General features: G+C 42.4%; 1 protein-coding gene across 3 annotated transcripts in view; it reads left to right on the top strand.

The window, feature by feature from the left end:
• Positions 1 to 23,706, top strand: part of TBK1 (TANK binding kinase 1) — a 3,544,425-nt gene that overhangs the window by 3,050,565 nt on the left and 470,154 nt on the right. For all 3 annotated transcript variants that reach the window (XM_044088041.1, XM_044088040.1, XM_044088042.1), the window contains exon 17: positions 4,743 to 4,844. In XM_044088041.1, the coding sequence (XP_043943976.1) occupies positions 4,743 to 4,844 (102 nt within the window). The remainder of the gene's footprint in view (positions 1 to 4,742; positions 4,845 to 23,706) is intronic.

The raw sequence follows: 23,706 nt of genomic DNA, 5'->3' as shown, positions 1-23,706 counted from the left end.
ATAATGAATCAATTTCCACTCAATTAAATATCTACTTCATACAGATGATACTGTCCCTAGTTAACATTGATTTTGCCGCTTCTATTTCCCTTCCATCACCAGTTCTAAACATCTCCCCCGTACCTACTTTTACCATAAAAATCTTCTACTAAAACTAAAATCTACCAACTTAGCTGATGACGGACTTCCATCAGAATATCTAAAAATAGTTGCTGATGCTATTGCTTTCCCCGTTTCCATTTTGATAAACAGATCCATATCTGAAAACTAATGTTCCTGGCTTTTGGAAGCTTTCCTGTAATATTTTGTTACACAAAGAGGGGTGCATCAATTGGCTTCAACAATTTAAAGACCCATAGCTGTCCTCTTCCCCACTTTCAAAAATTCTAGAAAAATGTATGCACATATAGCTCATGCAGTATCTTATCTCAGATAAGCTATTCTTGAAAACACAACACAGTTTTAGAATCCATCATAGTACAATCAATTTTCTCCTACTCTTTACAAGCACTATAAATTTTTTTTTAATTTATTTTACATTTGTTGACCGGGATAGTCCAACTGGATACATGTCCATTTTCAGCGCAGGCCCTGGGAGAAAAGCTCCAAATTTACAAACAGATAAAGACAAGCAAGTTACAGTATATGCACAAACATATTGTATTAACATACAAGTTACAGTATCGACATAGGAACAGAGATATATTTTGTCCACAATGTTGTCTTATCTAAGGCATTCAGTACTATATCACACAAACATTTGTTTTCTGAACTTCTTTTATTCAGCATCTCCCATTCCTCCCTTTTATGTTACCTGAGTTATCTGTCCGAAACAAAGCAGGCAGTCAGACAGCAACAGGACTATTCCTTTTTTCTACCAATAACCATAGGAGTACCACATAGCTCAATCCAGGGATCCGTGCACTTCTTTACAAACAACCTTTATACAGCTACACCAAAAGCTAGTATAGTCCAATATGCTGATGATTCTTCATTAATATGTGCAGCCCCAACTCTATCCAAACTGATAAGAGATTATTCAAATCTTATTCTCTGCCATTGAAACCTGTCTGAAAGTCTTATCTCTGTTTTCTAAATCCTAACAAAACAGAATCAATGTTTTTTGCCCCTAAAACAATATTGCAGTCAAAAGCAATCTTTTTTAATAACATCAGTAAATAGTACTAAAATAGAAATAGTTGCACACAGTAAATTACTGGGCATTGTCATAGGCGAAAATCCCAAATTTGACAACCATATCTTACAAAACATCAGGAAGAATCATCAGAAACTGAGCTCCCTCTACAGTGCCAAACAGTACCTCACAGACATGGGAAGGCATACATTAGCCTCAATCAAATTACAGCTGGCCTTCTTATAAGCATCACCCATCCTAGCAATTTAAATGCAACACTTGAAAATAAAATATCCTCCCATTTTAACAAAATCGCTAAATTTTACACTAATGTAGCAAACAGAACCCACCACTGCAAGCTTAAAAACAGCTTAACTGTCTGGAACTAAACAAAGTCCTAAAATACTCACAGTATTTTGCACACAGACTTACTATCCAGACTAATGCCCCACACAAAAAAGGGCCTTCTGTCTTTCTTTCTTTCTTTTTTATTTATTTAACATTTGTTTACTGGGAAAGTCCAACTTGGAACAGAGCAGTTTTTCCAAACACATGTCTTTGTAATGTGGGAGGAGACTTCGGAGCACTTGGAGGAAACCCAGACAAACACAGGGAGGGCATGCAGACTCTGCATAGAAGGCTGAGAATCGAATTGGAGAACATCTTGCTGTGAGGTGACACTGCAAACCAAAGTACCTCTGTGTTATTTGTTAAGGCACAGTGGTGCAGCACTGAGGGCCTCCATTCCATCAACAAGTTTGTATTACAAACAACTAAATCTAATAATTCAGCTAGAGACTCACTATGCTGCATGGTTGCAGCCATTTTTTTCAGTTTGTACTCTTAAGGTCTAATGCTGCTTCCCCACCCCACCCACTGTCATCCCTGCTCCATTGCCCCTCCAGACATCCATGCTGCTCAGCCCCCCCCCCCCCCCTATATGAGAGCCCATTTTCATGCCAGTACGGGTCACCAATACAAATGCAAATACAGTTAACCTGCAGTTTTGTAGTGACCTGTAATACCATATTGTCCTGATTTTTGCTGTTTAGAATTTCAGAACCCTGTTATATATTATATTGGTTTTAGTAACAATGTTGCAGTATAACAAGCCCATGAACCATAATAATGCAGCTATTCCCAAAGGTATCTAGATTCAGACTTTACTAGTGCTTAGTAGCAGAGTTAAACTAGGTCAAACATCTGTACCATAGGGTACTAATAAGTGTCAAATACATATCTTAATAGTCCAGGAAGGCTTATGTATTGAATACATATTTCAAAATTAATTAATGTATGATGGCTTCATGGCACAAAGGGATAAAGCCTAGGCTATGACCCAGGATTGACTGTTGACCCATGTTGCGACTCAGTCAGTGAGTCTGGATGTGAATGATCAGCTGATATTCACCTGACTTTCTTTGGGAAAAGGTAATGGCTTCTCCCTGAGAAATGCTACCACCATCTAAAGAGAGAGAGAAAGAAGTGCACAGTATTCATTGTATGAGCTAGGAATATAAATCTGTCTCTGTCAAGTTGTCTGTCCATGGTAAACTTCATTTGGACATATATGGGAACATTCATTAGACAAGACATTGCTGGCCTTCATATCTGTGAGCAGTCGAGCACACATGATTGCTGCCAAGTAAGGGTTTAGGGTCAGAGACTGGAAGATCTTTTTGGGCTGCTCAAGTAATGGCCATTCTATGACTGCTTGTTGCCCTAGTCAAGAGGAATAAATGGGTATAAGTGTGGCAAAGACTAGATAGTCTGTTCAGACACAGGAATAGAAATTAGAAAAAAGTAATTTATTGCACATTATTTCTGTAATCATAAGTAGTTAACACCACTGGGGGCATCTCTCAGATATCAGATAGTGGATTATTAACAAAAAGCTTATTATGCAAACCTGAGGCTCCTCATTTAATATCCAGTATTCCACCTGTCTCAGATGCTGACACTATTTTTGTTTTACTGGGGCAGCTTTTATCTTCTTCTCATAAACTTGCTGCACCTTCCTGCTTTACATTTCCTTCCATTAAATTGTCTCCTGCTTTAGTTTTGCTTTTTTGTAAACTACATTAGATGATATAGCTATCTTTTTTTAGCATTCAACATGCTTCCCATCAGAATACCTTCATCTTTCTGGGGAAAGTACTCCTCTTTCACTTACAAGTAAAATCAATTACTCAGCAAGGCATGCCTTTTCCTGTCTCTTTGAAAAACGTCATTTATCGTTGTGACAAATAGAGATATAAATCTTAGATGGTCTTACAAATAGTATTATGTGATGAGGGGGGGATAGTTTCTTGATTCTCACTTCTGCAAGCCAGTAGTATGCAAGGAGCAGTTCCCATAAAGGATATATGGTAAATGCACCAATGCTGCCTTGGATAATAGCCAAACCTTTGACTGTCAAAAAGCATTCCATTGTACAGCTGAAGAGCAGAGTTATCTTGGGCTCTCCAGGATTTCTTCCAACTGTGTGTGTGTATACTGAGAGTCAGAGAGAAAGAGAGTGAGATGGATGTAGATGTAGATATAGGCACATCCATGTATGGATAGAGAGAAATATGTAGCTATAGATAGGTAGGCAGAGAGACAGATACAGATGTACAAATAAGTACAAAAACAACTGCACACAACAGTGACGATATGAAGTGCAGACAGAGGTGGCCATGAAAGAACCAGCACCGTAAAGGGAGCAAGACAGAAGTGGGACTGCAAAAACATTCAGCCTAATGGGAGTGATATGGGTGAAAGGGGCAGAGCATTTGACAGAGATTGTAGAAGACTACTGGAGGTATAAGAAAGGGATCATTTACAGCTTAGGGAAAGACAACCAGCAGAGAGAAGGGCACATGTACTCATTAGCATACTTAGCGTATGCCTGCCTGCATCTTTGCTATACTCTTGCTATGTTTGAAAAATATGAGACACTATTCTATTAAAAATCGAGTGCACTGAAAGCTTTAAAATTCTACATAAACAACATCTAAATGAATCTTGGTCATGCTCATGCAGTGCACATGCCTGAGTCTGTCTACATCCCACTACTTACTCATAAAATGTATCACATCTTGTCTCATACTCTCTTTTTTCCACTCCACCAAACTTGTCTTACCCTTCTTTACTCACAGTATAGACTGTTAATGTCAACATCTCTCTTATATACCTACCTAATGATATCTAATTAAAAAAAATATTTACAGATATCTAATTAAAAAAAATATTTACATATGAATGTTATAACTCAGCATTCTGAAATATGACATCACAAAACTCTAGAGGTGATGGATGTATATGTTATCTATTTGTAAATGTAGTGTGATGTGTGCATTAATCCTGTTTGTGACCCAAGTTTAAAGATCTGTGAATGTTTTACATGTATTGATGTAATAGTCTACTGGCTATCTATTTATGGCATTTGTAAATTTTACTTTGATTTTAGTAGGTGGAGTTTTTTTCCCTGGGCCACCGCTCAGTCAGACTTTCACGGTCAGCAAAGACAAATAAATATTGATTTGTAGCATAGATAACTGATTAACTGTTTATTTTTCTGAGGTGAACAGCAACTGTTTTAACTATTATTTATTTTTTTTTTTAGGCAGAAGTTGGGCATCTATGCTGCCAAAGCTGCAACTTTATTTAGAGACGAATGCGTTAAGAAATATAATGTGTTTCTTGTGATGATGGAAGATTGGATGAGGTAAATTAGTTTTGACATGTTGAAATGTGAATTAGCATATGTTTAACATAATTTGCTACTAATATGTTAAAAAGTTACTAAATTAGAATTGCCTTCTGATGCAAAGGCAGAGAGATTGGCTGTGTGCACCAGTTGTGAAATTAATTTGAATACAGGTCTGGGATTTTTCAGATGGCCTTTTGAAGGAGGGGATCTGAGTTTGCTGAGGTGTGTGGGTGTGGGTGTGTGTGTGCAAGGGTATGGGGGGGTGACACAGACTGGCAGGAGAGTCCTTCACAATTCTGGATCAGTGACATATCAGTGGGAGAAAGTAAGTGAAGCAGAGGCCACTTATCAATCAATTGCTGCTCCTACAAACTCCGTCACAAGGAGACTTCCTGTTCCTTGCATGTTATAAGTTCCGTTTCAGTAAGTTGTCAGTCAGTCAGTGACTGAATCTATTTGTTTAGTCATCTGTCTATCTATGCATTTGTTTTATTAATTGCATTAGGTCTTCTTATCAAGGCTTATTTTCATTGAGGACATGGGGAGAAAAGTTCCCACACAGCCGAGTATAACAGAAAGATAACTCCTTGATTCATGGATTGTATAGATTAAGAAACAGATTGCATACAGATGAATGAAGCATTATAAGTTCATAGGCAAGTACTAGACTAGCTGCCCTTGTGGACCATTTTAAGCTTAGCCAGTTTCTATTTTTGTGCGCAAGTTAACCTATCCCGTTTGGTTATAGATTGGCCTTAGCCATCCCATGGTCGATATTTATATATTACCCCTAATGTGAATAACTGTGATTGCACCTTAGGTAATTTGAGGGGACCTGTACATAAGGTAAAGCATTTAGGAGCTGCTTCTGTCCATTAGCAGTGCAGGGGGCAGTCCTGAAGTAAACTTTCAGCTACCCATCCATAGATCTAAGTTGAGCTTGAAAATGGACAGGATGAACTATGTTATATATGGCTAGAGATTCTGTTCCACAGCAGCAGTATCATCTGTGAAACATACCTTTCTTCCAAAATATTCTGTTGATGTCGCAGAAGAGGTTTGGATCCCTAGACTGAGCATTTCTGATGTTACTTAACTTGCTGATGCACAGTAAATTCATCAATAATGGGTCAGAGGATGCATTTTATACCAGGCACAGGTCACCTCTTAACAGTCTGTAGGATACAGAGTATAGTGACAGGGATTATTATAGTTTCATAGGAAGTTACTAGGCTAGTGGCCCTAGAGCCCTTACAAGGCTATCCATGTTAATCCCAAGTTGGCTCAGTTTTCCTTGGTAAGATATACATAATTTGCAGAGCAAATTTATGATCAACACTGACTACCCCTGTCCATGCAGGACGTGGGTGCCACCCCCAGGGTGAATTTGTGGTCTCCCATCTATTTGTCTAGGTTGCACTTGAATAGTGTCAGTGAGGAGCTCTGCTTCAAGTACATTAAAAGTTTATTCCAGAGGAGCAGCAGTCTTTGGAAGATATAGCTGTCTCTCCAGCATGTTCTGTTTGTCACAGGCAAGGTTAACATCCTTAGAGCAAGTGATTCTTGTGCCATTTGACTTGCAGATGTAAAGCATTTTCATCAGGGGAGGGTCAGAGAGTGCCCTGTAGGCCAGGCACAAGCACAGTGACAGGGCTTTCAGTCTGTCCATGTAGGTGATGGTTTGGAGGCCCTGTATTTTGTTGGTGAGAAACCTGTGTCTCTCAGCTGCTGAAGGTGTCTGGTGAGGTACATGCAAAAGGGAGCATTGTTCTCTGTTAATGGTCTGATGAGGATTGAGTACAGTAGAGTTATAATATCCTTAGTCCTGGATACAATACCTTACTTATGAGATGTGCAACTTAGAAGGCTTTTCTTACCACTGTGGAAACTTGGTGGTCAAAGTTCAGATTGCTATTAACCTGTGTTCCCAGATCTTGCACCACCAGGTTTGAAGTTAGGGAGGTGCTGTGTCCGTATTGTAATTAGCAGAGAATTCTGCTTTGCCAAAGGGAATAGTGCACTTTTTGTGTTTAGTTTTATACTGTGGCTTTGGCAGCAATCATTTGTGTTAGTCTCTCCTGAAATATGTTAACACCATTGGGGACTTAATGATTGGATTCAGTGTGCAATCATCAGCAAACTTGGTAAGCCGAACACCATCTGCTTTAGCCTGGACTTCTGAGAAATAGATTCCAAGCAGTAAAGGCCCCAACACAGATCCCTGTGCTATGGCACTGGTGACGGGTCTTCTGGTAGAGGTGGAGTCACCAACTTTGACGGTATATGTTCTGTCATGGAGCCAGTTGGCTACCCATCTAATGACATAAGGGTCTATCCCAAGCTGGAAGAGTTTCCTAATGATACCTGAGTTGGGGGATTGTGTCAGAAGCCTCAGCTAGGTCACGATAGGTGGTATGCACTGCCTTAATATCATCCAGGGCTTTGATGACTTTTTCAAAGAAGTCTAGGTTTAATAAGCATGATTTACCCTTAACAAAGCCAAAGTGGGTTGGGTCTAGAGACTGAATGTCGCATGTGTCCTTGTTCATAAGGTTCATGATGATTCTTTCCACAGCCTTACAAATGAGGCTGGTTAGACTTATGAGTCTGTAGTTCCCAGGGTCAGTTGATGACCCCTCTTTGTGCAAGGGGATTACTGTTGCTGTTCTGTGCTCTGCTGGAACAAAGCCAGTTCTCAGGCATTGGTTAAAGAGAATGTCAAGTGGGCCTGCTAGGTCCTGTTTTAGATTGCTTAGTAAGCGACCTGGGATGTTATCTGGTCCCGTTGAGGCTGTGTTTTTGGTCTCGGAGAGTGCAGATATGACCTGATATCTTGAGATACTAGGCAGAGGACTGGTGTCAGGTGTGCTTTTGAGTATGGCTGGTGGGGACTGGGGGGGTGAAGTTTGTGCCAGATCTGTTGGCTACCAGGTTGACAATTTTCTCCAGTATAGTATAAGTAGTGCCATCCACTACCAATTTGGCACATAGCTGGGCATTCCGTTTTAGATTTTGGACATAGCTAAAATTGCCTTATGATTATCCTTGGCTGGGGATGCTATTTTACCTTTGTAGTTCATTTTAGAGGACTTTACAAGATTTCTGATTTGCTTGTTCAATCTTTGGAGGGAATTCTTCTCTGCTGAATCAGTTCCCTTTTGTTCTTAGACATCAGTTTCTTCCTGTTGTTATATAATCCATTTATACTTGAGGTCCACCAGAGCGGCTTGTTTTTTTGGGATGACCTGGTTTTGATCTGGTCAGGTACAGCAGAATCTATGCAGTTGTTTAAGTGTTTATACAGGGCATTTGTGTACACCTCTACAAAGGAGATGTCTGTGATTGGGGGGGGGGGGTATAAAACGTTTTATGCCATTGCTTAGTAGGCTGTAGTTTGCTTTGGAAAAGTCTTTATTTTTTTTTTTTTTTGATCCTGTTGGAGTGGCAGGTCCAAAAGTTGCTGCTAATGAAACAGATTTGTGGTCCTAACTTACCAGGGAGGGCATCACACAAGGCGGAGTGCAGTGCCCCCCCCCCCCCATGTTGGTAAATACTATGTCTAGGACATTTGAGCCCCTTGTGGGGGTGCAGACAGTCTGTTCCAGACCATTTGTGTTGGGAAAGTCCAGGAACCTCTGGACAAGCATGTTTGTGCTAATGTATGTCTCCCAGTTGATGGAGGTATAGTTGAAATCTCCCATGACTAAGGTGTTGGACTCTATGGTGAGTGACTCCAGTAAGTCTAGGTAGGTGGTGTGCTTTTCTTGGTTAATGGTGGGAGACCTTTAGCTAGCAATGATGTGGTAGGGTACTTTGCTTATAATTAATTGGACATGGAGTAGTTCAAGAGAGTCGTACACTTTGACCAGTCTTCAGGAGTACTTGGCTTTAATGAAGATAGATGTACCTCCACCTTTGGTTCTTTCATGCTCATTTTGAGGTCTGAACATGTGGAGGGCATTGTAGCCTTGCAGGACCTGTTGTCTGCGACCTTGAACCATGTTTCAGTGACAGCACAGACATCAGCATATTCCAAGATTAGGAGTGTTTCCAGGGAGTGCAGCTTCCAGTTCAAACTCCTAGCATTAAGCAGCAAAACATTTAGTTTGTCTCAAGTGGATTTTGTTACATCAGAAATTCTGTTGTTTTGATATTTTCAAAAAAAAAAGGCACTATGGGGGAAGCAAGTGCATTTGCCAGTATCCAAAAGTGCACAGTAGACAGGTGCAGACCATCTCTGGAAAAGCAGCGTGCCTTGTTGACCATGTTTTCCCAGACTGACAGATACTAGATCCCCATGGACTGACACCAGAAACTAAGCCAATTGTTGAAGTCAATCATTTTTTGTTTATATTGTAGCATCTTCCTGATTGAAGGTAGAATGCTGGTTAGGGCTAGGGTCGTACCTACCTGAAACACACAATCTGAGAGTTTCGTTATGTCTCTTTATGTAGTCCAGAGAGATACATCTCAAATTATTCACCCCAACATGGACTATGACAGAGTCATAATGGTCCTTGTTGAGTGACTTGAGTACATGCATAATTTGACTGATCCTGTCACCTGACAGTCAGCTGACTATGACCTTCTGTTTGTCCAGCCTGGTGAGGAGGACATCTGTGTGTCTCACTAGGGAGTTGCCTATGACCAAGACATTAGCCTTTGAGGTGTTTTACCTCAGGGGCTTATTTGCTGAGACATTGGTGCATGTGTTGTTATGTGTAGCAGTTACTATTTGCATAGCAGTGTGCAGGTGGTTTATGTTTGAGAGGTCTCTGATCTTTTGGTAGGCTTCTAGTGAGTACCTCCACGTATGTTGGTTTATGTGTTGTGACCTTATTTTGTGTGAGCGGTGAAGTGTGTGTGCTGACAACCTGTTTGATGTCCAGTTTGTTGTTACTTGAGAGAAATGACTCCAATTTCAAAGTGTGATTGCATCTCTCACATACAGTATTTGTTCATTTTAGGAGTAAGTGGTTGTCAGTATACATGAGCCAATTACTACATTGCCTCGGGATGCCCATGTCAATCATGCTGTCTGGAGAAATGATGGGAAACTGCCCGTCCATTATAGCAGGTTTTTTACAGTATGTACTGTCAGGAAAGGGAGTGGGTTAGTTGGACAATTTTTTGCACTAGGAACAAAGGGGCTTATTCTGTTGAAGGGTAGGGATAATAAGGGTGGCAGCAGTGCTCAGTGCTCAGCTGAGTTGCCTGTAGTGCAGCAGGGAAGCTTGGGAGGGTTCCACTGACAGATGTCTATGGAAAAATTGTGTTTTAAGGCATTTGTGTCTATACAGGGCATGGCTAACCCCAGCTGCATGGTGAGCAGCAATGCTCAAATGCGAGCCTTAAGTACATGTGGAAATAAACACTTTTAAGCTAATCTACGGATAGGAAAGCACACAATGAACCTTCCTCCAGCAATCCCCACCTCAGCCAAGGCTAGATATACACTGTTCTGCCACAAGGGGGCAGGGCAGCCCTTCTTAATGCAAGATGGCTGGATTAGTGCTCAAGTGTATAAGTAACAAGCCAGATTCGGCAGATCTAATCTGGACTATGCTATCTAGGCTAATAGCATGGTTGAAACCAAGGGCAGAAAATGATGCAGTCACAAACAGCAAAAGGAGAAATAATACAGCAGTTAGTTAAAATACAGTTTAAAAAGTGCAGTAGAATCACAAGATGTATTTATTTTCTTGTTTCTAGCCTTGGATGCCTTGAATTACAGCAGAAACATTCTGGACCTCTGGCAAAATATGCCAAACATAGAGCAGTTAATTGAGGACAAACACACCCAAATGTGAGGCTTAAATTCAAGCAAAAGTAAACACTTTTAAGGTAATCTACCAATAGGAAGGCACACAGTGAACCTTCCTCCAGCAGTCTCCGACTCAGACAAGGCTGGATCTACATTCTTCTGCCAGTGGTGTGCAGGGGAGCCCTTCTTAATGTAAGATGGGTGGTTTAGTGCTCAAGTGTATCAATAACAGGCTAGATTCAGCAGATCTGAATCTAGACTATGCTATCTACACTAATAGTACAGTTGAAATCAAGTGCAGAAAGTTATGCTTTCACAAACAGTAAAAAGCAGAAATAATGTAGCTATTAGTTAAAATACAGTTTTAAAAAATCCAGTCAAGAAACTATTTAACCAATGAAAGAATGTGAAATGTGTAGCCTAGATAGTTTGTCTATCTTTCACATAGAACAAAAACAGCAGGCCAAGCAGATTTCATAAAATAGAAAAAAAGATGGAGCAAGTAAAACAGAAAGCAGCTGTATTAGCAAGACACAGACAAAAAAATATAGTTTTATTTTCCTCACCCAGCAGGGAATCACCAGCAGTGCTTTAGTTTATTTAGGCTTGTTATCTTTTTAGATGTAACAAGTAATGAAAAGAAAAAGCAAAAACAATTGATAAAGTTACTTAGTTATCAACTCATCACACAATACTTTATTTATTTATTTATTTTATTTATTTTACATTTGTTAACCGGGATGGTCCGACTGGATACATATCCTTTTTCAGCGGAGGCCCGGGGAGAAAAGCTCCAACAGAGTTACATTGATAATTAGGTACAGTAAATGAGCTGAAAGAACTTAACAAAAACATAGGCTATTTACATACAAGTACAAGACTGCCATTACTATTTCTGAGATTGCTACAAATGTAACATTAATAACATATTAGCAAGGACGGTAGGCAGTATAATGACATAGAGTTAGACAGGATACATATTTCTTTATCACAGTATACAAAGTACTTATCATCTTAGCTAGTTGTTTATGTTTTAGTTAATGGCACAGAGCTAGTCTGGGTTTGAGCAAGGACATAGCCAGTGTGACTTGAAGTGGAGTTTTAGACTATTTTTGAATTGACTTAGAGAAGTTGCAAGCGTGATGTTATTTGGGAGAGAGTTCCATATTTTACCAGTGGTGTTGGCAAATAGCGTCACCACCTAGGTTGAGAGATTTAGTTGTTTGGACAAGGAGTCTGTTTGCTGAGCGAAGGCAGCTTAGATTGGAGTAGGGAGTCATTAAGTTTTTAGTGCTGGGGTATTCTCAGGTTGTTTAAGGTTTTTGAAGGCCTCTATGAGTTGGGACTGGTGAAGAAGGTGTGAATTCTATCCATCCAAGCTTTTTCAGGTTAGTACAGTGGTGTGTTCTGTAGGGTAGGCCTGTAACGAACCTGGCAATGTGATTATAGCAGGATGAGAGCTTGGCCAGATCAGATTTGTTAAGGTGAGTGAGGACAGGAGAGGCATATAGTAGGGTAGAGAGAAGGTGTGAACGGGCTGTGGCTGCCCTGGCATTCGGGGTAAGGAAGGCTTTAATTCTATATAGGGTCCCAAGTTTCTTGTTGACTGACTTAATGGCTTGGTTGATATGTATATCAAATCTGAGTTTATTGTCAATGTTTACTCCTAATAGCTTTGTATAGGTGTCTGGGGAGATGATGGTCCCATTATTGGATTTTATAGTGAAGTTTTCAGTCGGAGATCTATTGGTTGGGTAGAAGAGAAGTAACTTGGTTTTGTTTGGATTTAAGATCAGGAGATGGTTGGCAAGCCATTTTTCGACTTTGGTGAAGCTATGTTGGGTGGTAGATTTGCAAGAGAGGCATTGGAACATATTATAGTCGAGTCATCTGTATATTGAATGCAGTTGGCTTCAGGGATGACTGTTTGGATGTCGTTTATGAAGACTGAAAAGAGGAGAGGTCCTAATATGGAACCTTGAGGAACTCCTATGGTATTTGGTAGTAGGCAGGAGAGCTTGTTTTGCCACATTACTGCTTGTTGTCTCCCAGTGAGGTAAGCTTGAAACCAGTCAAGGGCTGGAGTATCTAGATACAGGGTTTTTAAAGTATATAGAAGTAACTGATGGTTTACCATATCGAAGGCTTTCGATAGGTCCAGGAAGAGAGCGGAGGATATTTTTTTATTATTCCGGTTAAGATTAATGTTTTCAGTAAAAGAGAGGAGGGCAGTGGTTGTACTTTGATGGGGTCTTAATCCATGTTGAGAGTCTGTGAGTAGTTTATTTTGTGTTAGATAGAGCATTAGTTGGTTGTGCATGCACTTTTCCATAATTTTGGCAAGTGGTGATAGTATGGCTATAGGTCTATAGTTGGATAGTTCTGTGGATGAACCTCCTTTGTGGAGTGGAATAACGTAGGATATTTTCCAAATTGAGGGGATTGAGGCCTCGGTTATGGTTCTGTTAATTAGGATTGAGATAGGGTAGGCTACGACATCTGCAGCAATTTGCAGGTATACTGCAAATACCTATACTACCTACTAGTAGGTTCTAGTAGATACTATACTACCAATACTTGGTAGTGACTATTGCATCTTTAAGTATTGTGCAAGTAATGGCAACATTATTAAGTTCTGGACTTGTAACGGTAAGACTCAAGACAGTAGCAGATTTTATACAACTTTTGTATAGCTGAAGAGTGGCTCTGATGCTTAGTTTTATGTTAGATTATCTAGATGAATATCTGTAATGGTAGCTTTACATAAATAGAATAGTAAATGTTCTAGGTGAGAGAGGTTCTAAATCAGTTAGAGGAACACCGATAAATTGTAACAAGACAGTAGCTAGTACTAAATGTGTTTATATAGTTCCACATTCTTGACAAGCCTTAGTCATAAATCAGTAGTTCTTTATTGCTTTCTTGAGCACAAGTAGATTTTCAGAATGTTTAAATCGGAGGAAAGTAATCAAAAAAATTGGTGGGATGGATATGATATGACCTGGGAGTAGAAGAGCTAGAGAATTTCTTTTGTGAAACAAAAAGAAATGGGGAAATCATTATACTAGTGGACAGGATCATATCAGAAAAGTGCAGGATTCACTGTGGAAAGGGAGGTTGGGGGGATGAGACACAAGCAGCAGACTGCAGGGACTAACTGCTTTCTGGATCTCAAAAGGTAGTACTCACAAAGCAATTAGTAGATCCTTAGAATGCACTACTAGGTGGTGGAGAGAGCAAATCCACAGAGGCATTCAAGAGGGGGTGGAAGAAGTGAGAGCAGGGGCAGAGGATAATATCATAGTAGAGGGGAGATAGAATGTTAAATGCATGTAAAGTGCAGACAGGATAGGCTTATTGTCTCCATCTGCCATCAGACAATTTTAGTACTGTGTAATCTGCCTGGACTTTTCAGTTCATAACACTTGAAGATGTTAACCAAGATATTTGACTCCAACTATTGAGCTTGTCTTTGATACTTTGTATAGTGAATGCGCCATCAGTAAGTGTAAAAAATTAATTAAAACTTTTATTGTACAAAATAACAATCCAGTCAAGTGCTTTCATCCTAAAACATCAGGACTTCAGAATCATAAAAGTCACAGTTTTCTTTCCTTATAGGTTCATAGGTGTGTACTAGGCTAATGGCCCTGGAGCCTTTACAAGCCTAGCTCATAGGATTACCCTGGCATAATGCCACCCATCCTTAGTTCCTAGTGCCTCTGTCGAGTAGAGCCACCGGAGTGATCCCCGGGGTGAATTTTCTATTTCCCATCCAAGATTTCTCTTGAAGAGGGCCAGTGAGGTGCTCTGCTTGACATGTATGGGAAGTCTATTCCATAGCATGGGCAGTCTCTGGGTTATGAACCTGTCCCTCCAGCATGTTCTGTTGATTGTGGTAATGAGGTTGAGGTCTCTGGAGCATGTGGTGTGGAGGGATTGGGATTTCTTTAGATGTAGCATTTCTAACAGATCTGGGTCAGACATGGCTTTATAAGTCAAGCAGAGATCTCCTCTAAGTATGCGATATGAGACAGAGAATAGTTGGAGTTTTTTGAGTCTGTCCATATAGGACAAGTGTTTAAGGCCTGGGATCCTGTTTGTGAGGTACGTTTGCGGCCTCTCCAGTTGTTGCAGGTGTCTAGTGAGGTACATGCTAAATGGAGCATTGTACTCTATGACTGGCCTAATAAGGGAAGAGTAGAGGGAGACAATGACCTCTTTCTTCCTGGATGCAAAACCCTTAGTAATGAGATGTGCCACATAGAGGGACTTTCTGACCACAGTGGCAATGTGGTGGTCAAAAGAGAGGTTGCTGTCAACATGTGCTCCCAGATCTCTTATAATGCCTTCTGTGTTCAGTGGACTACCATCAATGTGTTAATTCAAGGTATCTGGATTATTCCCAAAGGGGTTGAAGACACATTTTTTGGCATTGAGCTTAAGGCCATGGTTCTGACACCAGTCGTCGGTCTCATTGAGACCTGTTCTGTAGGATGTCAGCATCACTTGGGGTGTTAATAATAGCTCCCAACTTACAGTCATCTGCGAACTTTGTCAGCCAGAGTCCCTTTGTGTTGGCATGGACTTCAGAGAAGTAGATAGCAAACAGGAGAGGACCCAGGACCGAACCCTGTGGGACTTCACTCGTGACTGTTTGGCAGTCTGACTTGGAGTTAGCTACTTTCACACTGTGGGTTCTATCTGTGAGCCAGTTTGCAACCCACCTAGTGATATAGGGGTTGATGCCTAGCTTAGTAAGTTTTTTTATGAAGTTTTTCTATGATTCCTGAGTGGGGAATGGTTTCAGAGGCCTTGGCCAGATGAAGGTAGGCTGTATGAACCACCTTACCTTTATCCACAGCTCTAGTGACTGATTCAAAGAAGTCAATTAAGTTGAGCAGCCATGATCTATCCTTCACAAAACCAAACAGTGTAGGATCCAGAGTTTGGAGATTCCCTATATTCTTGTTTATTAGGTCCATGATGATGCATTCCACAGCTTTGCATATCAGGCTCGTCAGGCTAATGGGGTGATAGTTCCCAGGGTCTGTAGTCACTCCTCCTTTGTGGAGAGGGATGACTGTAGCAGTGTGCCATTCGGTAGGGACAAAGCCTGAGGTGAGGCTGTGATTGAACAGGGCGCACAGGTGAGATGCCAGTTTACTCTGTAGTTCATGTAGAACACAGCCGGGGATACTGTCAGGTCAAATAGAAGCTGTATTCTTGGCCTTGGACAGTGCTGTTTTAACTTGTGCAGCAGTAATACTGGGTGCCTGGCAATCTACTGGTATTGTGATTGGTCCTGGGGGGGGGGGGGTAAAGTTAGCACTAAATCTGTTCGCCAGTATATTTGCAATATCTGTTGGCTCGATATTGTGCAGTAGCTCAGAGCAAATCTGGGTATTGCCATGGAGATTTTTTACATAACTATAGAAGGCCTTGTGGTTGTCTTTACTATCTGCTGCAATTCTGATGTCCTTCAAGGATGCATCTGCAGTCCTTACAAATGGGTTGTCCTGTCGTCAGGCAGCCCTTCGGTCGGCCGGATTCCAAAGTCTGGGTCTGGCTTCGGCTGGTGTCGCACTTCACCCGACGTCATAGCTGCAGTTATTCGGGTATAAAGGCATCAGCCGATGCCATTTTCCTCAGTCTTTCTTGCCGCATGGCGCCCGAAGCAGAAGCTGTTCGCAAGTGCCGGTCGGTCAGATCCAGAGATTACTACTACCGAATACTACTTCGAAGACTTCTAAAAAGCTAAGTACCCCGTTGGGGACTCTTTCTTGCCTCAGCCGATGTCAGAGAAAGTTAATAACTGTTTATCCTGTGGGAAACAAATACCTCATAAAGATTTCCACTCCTACTGTATACATTGCTTAGGCCCAGACCACGACGTAGCAGCTTGTCTAGCCTGCTCTTCTTTTAACCGACGGACGCTCAGACGTCGGTCGGAGTTTGCTGAACAAATTTTCGGCTCTGATTTTGCCTACATTATGCCGTCGGATCCTCCGACAGCGCAAATTTCTAAAAAACGAAAAGAAAAGGACCGACACTCGCGGTCCGCGGTCTCGGCCGAAACCGCGATTAGGCAAACCGCGAGTGTCTCGGTTTCGGCCGAAAACGAGCAAGCGGTTCTTTCTCCAGCTGAAACCATGCCTTCTACCGAGGCCTCTTCTAACCTGGTAGAATCTGCTTCTGAAAATCAGCCTTCTGTTGCGGTTTCCCAGGATTTGTCAGACACAATTCCCCTGGATATTTCAACCCCTGCACGTGGAGCTGCTAGGCCTCCTGCAGCCATGTCTATCAAGGCCTTTGCTAGGGCCAAAGCAGCCAAAGCTTCAAAATCTGTGCCTGCCAAACCACCCCCACACAGGCCCAGCACTAGCTCTCATATGCTATCTTTGGCTGAGGATTTAATTTCTTTAATTCGTGGTTCCCAGCCCCATCCAGACAGGTCCTCTCTCCCTCCTCCAGAAAAGAGACCTAGAACAGAGCCCCCTGAACCAGTATCCTCTGATGGTTCTTCTGATGAATCAGAACATTCAGAACTCCCTGAGGCTCCTTTTTCTCCTTACGAAGACTCTGATGCTGAAGAGTCCATTCCTTCAGCCTCTCCACCTGAGGAATTTTCCTTTGGGGAAACTTTGCATGCTATGAGGGAACAATTTCAGTGGCAGGGCCAAGATTTTTCAGACTCCAGAAAAAGGCTTAGAACCTTTCTACATTTACCACAACATAGGCCTTTGGCTATACCTCCAGTTCTTTCTGTTGTAGATGATGCATTTAATGATGCTTGCACTGCTCCTGATTCTTTACCTCCGGCTCCTGCTAAGCCCGATAGGTTCTACAGGGTCCCAGACACTCACCATCATTTATACAAGGCTCCCTTGGCAGATCCAGAGACCATCGCTCAGGGCCCTAAAGCTGTAGCTGCTACTTCTACTAAAAACCCCCTCCCCTCTGAAAGGGAATCCAGGTCCTTAGAGAGATGGGGTAAAAAAGTTTACACTTCTGCTACCTTGTCAGCTAGGGCTTTGAACTGCCAATTTCATATGATTCAATATCAAGAGTTTATGCTTGACCAGTTAACTAAAAAGCTTTCCTCTGAAGAATCTTTAGATAAGAAATATGTTCAGGAAATGGTACATAACATACAGCAAGTTAGTAACCATTCTTTAAAATGCGGCTATGATGCACTGGAGGCTTCCTTTAGATCAGCCATGACTGGCACAGTTATCAGGAGACATGCATGGTTGAAAGAACAGGCATTACCAGACCATGTCAAATCAAAGCTTTTGGATGCACCCATGGACAAGGTCAATTTATTTGGTTCCCCTGCTCAACAGGTGCTAAAAAAGATGGAAGAGAAGGCAAAATCTGTACAAACGGTCAAAGATTTTTTACAGGTTCAACCTCCAAGGTTTAGCAGGAACTGGCCCTCCAAAAATTGGTCCTTTCCAGACTCCTCTAAGGCCCAGAGAGGCAGGAATAGGCGTTCAAGAGGCAGAAACCAATCCAGGGGTGCCTATAGGGGACGCCAATGGCAAGGTAACAACCAGTGAGGCACAGACGCAGCCACCACCACTACAACAACTCAATCACAGTGACTTGACAGTGGCACCGCCTACCAGGGAACAACTAGAAGCACCCTTAGGCGGAAAACTAGCATTATTCTCAAAAAACTGGCACTGCATAACAAGGGAAAAATGGATTTTACAAACTATAGACCAAGGTTACAGGTTCCATTTCCATACTCTACCAGGGAAGAGAGGAATGCCAAACCTACCACCTTCTCAAAGGACAGAAGCTCTAAAACAAATATCTCAGCTATTAAGAATGAGAGCTGTGGAAAAGGTACCACCTATGGAGCAAGGAAAGGGATTTTACTCCAGACTCTTCCTGGTACCAAGAAAAGAAAACAAATGGAGACCCATTCTAGACCTGTCCGCTTTAAACACATTCCTTATTGTTCCAAAATTCAAAATGCTGACCCTACAGCAGCTTCTTCCCATGCTGGGCAAGGAGTCTTGGCTGGTAACTCTAGATCTCAAGGAGGCATACCTGCACGTCCCCATAAGGCCAATTTGCAGAAGATACCTCAGATTTCTTGCAGGATCAGAGCATTATCAATTTTCAGCATTGCCCTTTGGCTTATCTACTGCGCCCAGAGTGTTCACGAAATGCCTGGCATCAGTAATTGCTCATTGCAGGCTTCAGGGAATCCAAATTTATCCTTACCTGGACGACTGCCTGATACAAGCGGACAACAAAAGCAAACTAGCAGAAGACTTACAAAGAGTCATTTACCTGCTGCAAGCCTTGGGATATACAGTCAATATAAAAAAGTCAAGGCTGATTCCATCCCAAAGAATAACCTTTCTGGGTGCAGAGCTGGACACATCAAAACAAATGGCATTCCTAACTGCAGAAAAGAAAGAACAACTACCTCCCTACTTCTTGGCATTAACAAAGCAGAACCACCTAACTGCAAGAAAAGTACTGCAAGCTCTAGGCTTCATGGCATCCTGCATAATCCTGGTCCCTCATGCCAGGCTGCATATGAGAAAGCTACAGTGGTACCTGAGGAATTTGTGGTCCCAGCACAAGCACAGCCTAGAAACCAAAATTCCAATAATCCCATGCCTGAAACAAGAGTTCCTATGGTGGGCTCAGGCTTGTCAAACAAACCCAGGATTACCCTTCTGCAACAGCCAACCAAGCCAAACCATCACGACAGATGCCTCAGACCTCGGTTGGGGAGCACACATGCAGGGCAAGTGCATACAAGGCTTATGGACTCAAGAACAGCTCCGCCTACACATAAATCTAAAAGAAATGCTGGCAGTAAAATTGGCAATCCAGTCATTCAGACCATTTCTCCAAGAAGGCCAGTTGATGATAAGGACAGACAACACCACAGTTATGTGGTACATCAACAAACAGGGGGGCACCCATTCATATCCTCTATGCCGGATGGCACTGGACCTATGTGATGTGGCCCTGACCTACAACATTCAGTTGCAAGCAATCTTTGTACCAGGAAAAGAAAACATTCTAGCAGACATATTAAGCAGAACAACCACAGATGCCCACGAATGGATGCTTCATCCGGACATCTTCAAAGCCATCACAAGGGAATGGGGATTACCACAAATAGACTTGTTTGCATCTCCGGTCAATCACCAGCTAAAGAAATTCTGCACGAGGACGTACCACCCACTTGCTTGGAGGGTGGACTCCCTCTCTTTCAGTTGGAAAAACCTGACAGCATACGCATTTCCACCACTTCCTTTGATGCACAAGGTGCTTCTGAAGATCAAAGAGGACCGTCCCAGGATCATTCTGATAGCTCCAGACTGGCCAAGACAACATTGGTACCCATTGCTGAGGGGCATGTCTCGGGAACAAATATGGACACTACCCCTGATCCCATTATTGTTAACGCAGAACAATTACAACATCCTGCATCCAAACCTGAAAACACTGCAGCTAACTGCCTGGAACATTACATAACAGCAATTAACCCAAACTTATCCCAAAGGGTTAAAGACATAATCCTGGAGGCACGCAGACCTTCAACAAGAAAGAATTATGCTGCAAAATGGAAAAGATATTTCATTTGGAGTACTGCAAAGGGAGAAAATGTGACTCTAGTAAACATGGCCAACATCCTGGAGTACTTGGCAGAGCTCTTCCACACAGGCCTGTCCTACTCTTCCATCAAGATACATGCATCAGCTATCTCAGCACAGTATAGCTTGGATCCTCCTGTCTTCTCTCATCCCCTGCTCAGACAATTTTTGAGGGGAATTAAAAATGTGAAACCTCCCAGGAAACCACCATTGCCAGCATGGGACTTGAACTTTGTGCTAGAAAAATTAACACTTCCTCCCTTCAAACCAGCAGCAACAGCAGAATTACAATACTTATCTTGGAAGACTGCTTTTCTGCTGGCAATAACCTCAGCAAGAAGGGTCTCTGAACTACAGGCACTAATGGCAGTACAACCCTTCCTGATCTTCCATCAAGATAGAGTGTCTATGAGAACAAATCCTACATTTATGCCTAAGGTGGTATCCAGAGTGTCATTAAACCAGGCTATTCACCTACCTACATTCTTCCCAAACCCACAGAACAGGGGAGAAAGGCTTTTGCATACCTTGGATGTACACAGGCAGTTACGCTACTACCTGGACAGGACTAAGTCCAATAGAAAAACTGACCAGCTACTGGTAGCATATGCCACAGGAAAGGAAGGAAAACCAATTTCAAAACAGACAGTCTCCAAATGGATAGAAAATTGCATTAGATTTTGTTACTCCTACCATGGAAAGAAAACTCCAGAAAACATCAGGCCTCACTCCACAAGAGCTACAGCCACTACCACGGCTTTCTTACGAGGAGTGGCTACCAAGGACATTATAGAGGCTGCTACTTGGACCTCCGTGCATACATTTGCCAAGCATTACAATTTGCCTTTATACTCTAGATCCCGAGCAGGTTTTGCCACTGCTGTTTTGCAAGGGATCCTAGCTACACCATAATCACTACTCTTCCTCCTCCCCTTGATTAGCTATGGTATTCTACCCATTTGTAAGGACTGCAGATGCATCCTTGAAGGACATAGTACAGTTTTGTACCTACCATAAATGTAGATGTCCGAGAGGAATGCATCTGCAGTCAGGATTACCCACCCTCCTTCCCCTCTGAGGTACTCCTAGGGTATTTGCCAGCCTTCAGCTAGCTTGGGGGGGATCTATTATGGTGTATTTGTTTGTATATATGTACATACATGCTTATTTTTGTGTTTACTCTCTATTATTTGGAATCATTGGCATTTATCCAAATTTAGCCTTCCAGGAGGGCACCTGGCATCTGGGGCAAGAAACACTGAGGAAAATGGCGCCGGCTGATGCCTTTATACCCGAATAACTGCAGCTATGACGTCGGGTGAAGTGCGACACCAGCCGAAGCCAGACCCAGACTTTGGAATCCGGCTGACCGAAGGGCTGCCTGACGACAGGACAACCCATTTGTAAGGACTGCAGATGCATTCCTCTCGGACATCTCCATTTATGGTAGGTACAAAACTGTACTTTTTCATAGCTTGCTTTAGAGGATTTGATGAGGGATCTCAACCTTTTTCTGAGGCTGATAAGGGAGTTTTTCCAGTCTTGAGACTTCACCTTATTCCGCATCAGTTTCCTCCTTCTGTTGTAGAGTTTGTTTATGGCAGGGGATCACCAGATTGGCTCCCTTTATTTTGAGGAGAGCATCTTAGTTCTTTTGGGAATGGCAAGATCCATGCATTTATGTACATGTTCGTACAGTGCATTGGTGTATGATATGGTGGTCATGCAACTATTCTCCATTTGCATGGGTACCGTGAAGTTAGCCACCTCTGTTTTTAGGAGTCCAAAGTTAGCTTTGGAGAAGTTTTTCTTGGTGGTTACCTTTTTTGGGGGGTGGGAAGGATGTGGATTTCCAAGGTGATTAGCTTGTGATCGGATATAATCAGGGAGAAGTTGACTATTGGTGTAGAGCAACGGTCGCCCATGTTAGTATTGACCAGGTCAAGGATGTTGCTATCTCTAGTGGGGGTAAGAACAAGTTGGTCCATGGCACTGGAATTAATGATGTCCAGAAAGTGTTGAGCAAGTGCATTGGTACGAGTAGTTTTCCCATTTAATGGAGGGGTAGTTGAAGTCGCCCAGTATGAGAGTGTTAGATTGGACCCTAATATTCTCCAGGGTGCTTAGGAATGTGGAGTGTGAATCCTGGGATATGGTTGGGGACCTACAGCAGGCTACGACCTGAATCGCTGTCTTACCCACTGTTAGCTGCACTTGAAGTATCTCAGATGCGTTATGTTGGGCTACCATTCTGGAGGTGTGCGCATCCTTTATGAATATGGAAACACCACCGCCTTTGGAGCTTCGGTCCAAGTTCTGGAGCCGAAAGGTGTGGAATGAGTAGTAGCTTGGTAGTGCAGGGGTGCTTTCTGCTGCCTTGAACCAGGTCTCTGTTACAGCACAAATGTCGATGTTCTCCATTTTAAGGAGTACCTCGAGCGAGTGCATTTTGAAATTTAGACTTCTAGTGTTGAGCAGCATGACCCTCAAATTGCATTTGTTTGTAGCTATTATGGTGGTAATTTGGTCTTTGGAACACCACCTAAAAAAGGCACTATAGGGGTGACAAGAGCCTTGGCCAGTATCTGGAACCCCAGGGGTGACAGATGGAGGCCATCTCTGATAAAGCATCGAGGTCTGTCAATCATGTCATCCCAGGCAGATACTGTCTCCCCTTAGAATGACTCCAGAAACTTAGCCAGTTGTTGAAATCAATCATTTTCTGCTTGTACTGTGGTATCATTCTGGGTGATGGTAGGATGCTGCTCAGGGCTAGGGTCATACCCGCCTGGGCTACATAATCCGAGAGGTCCTCCATGTCACTTTTCATGTAGTCCAGGGAAGTACATCTCAGGTCATTCACACCCAAGTGTGCAATGACAAGAGTCATATTTGTACCTGTTGCTGGGCTTGAGTGGGTGCATTATGTAGCAGATACTGGCGCCTGACAGGCAGCTGACTGTTGCTTTCTCCTTATTCAACCTAGTGAGTGGGACATCAGTGTGCCTCACTATCGAGTCACCTATGACTAGTGTGTTGGGCATGCTGTTTTGCCTCAGGGGCTTTGGTTGAGTGGCACACTGTTTAGGAGAGTTATGTGTCTCATGATTAGTGTTGTGTTGTAGTGATTGAGTGTGTTTCTGCCTTGGAGGTCTCTGCTGTTTGGTTAGATTTTTACTGAGAGCCTCTGCGAAGGTTAGATTTTTACTGAGAGCCTCTGCGAAGGTGGGTGTGTGGTTTGTGTTTTTATGTGAAGGCAATGCTGGTGTGTGTTTTAGAGGGCTATGTGTTCCATGTAGTGTGGTGCAAGTGTTGAACTTTTCCTCTTGACCAGCTATTCCAGTCTTGGCTGGAGAGTGCGTGGCTTCCAATTTGGATATATAAGTGCATCTCTCACAAGTCTGAGTGTTGAGTGGTAAGAGGAGAGGGTTGTCAATGTACATGAGGCAGTTGCTGCATTGTCTCAGGATGCCCATGTTCA

This window comes from Protopterus annectens, chromosome 11.part0, assembly GCF_019279795.1.
Source record: "Protopterus annectens isolate FY-2018-M chromosome 11.part0, PAN1.0, whole genome shotgun sequence".
In the NCBI taxonomy this organism is placed as follows: domain Eukaryota; kingdom Metazoa; phylum Chordata; order Ceratodontiformes; family Protopteridae; genus Protopterus; species Protopterus annectens.
The sequence above is the reverse complement of the archived record's forward strand: the minus strand, read 5'-3'. Positions and strand labels throughout refer to the sequence as shown.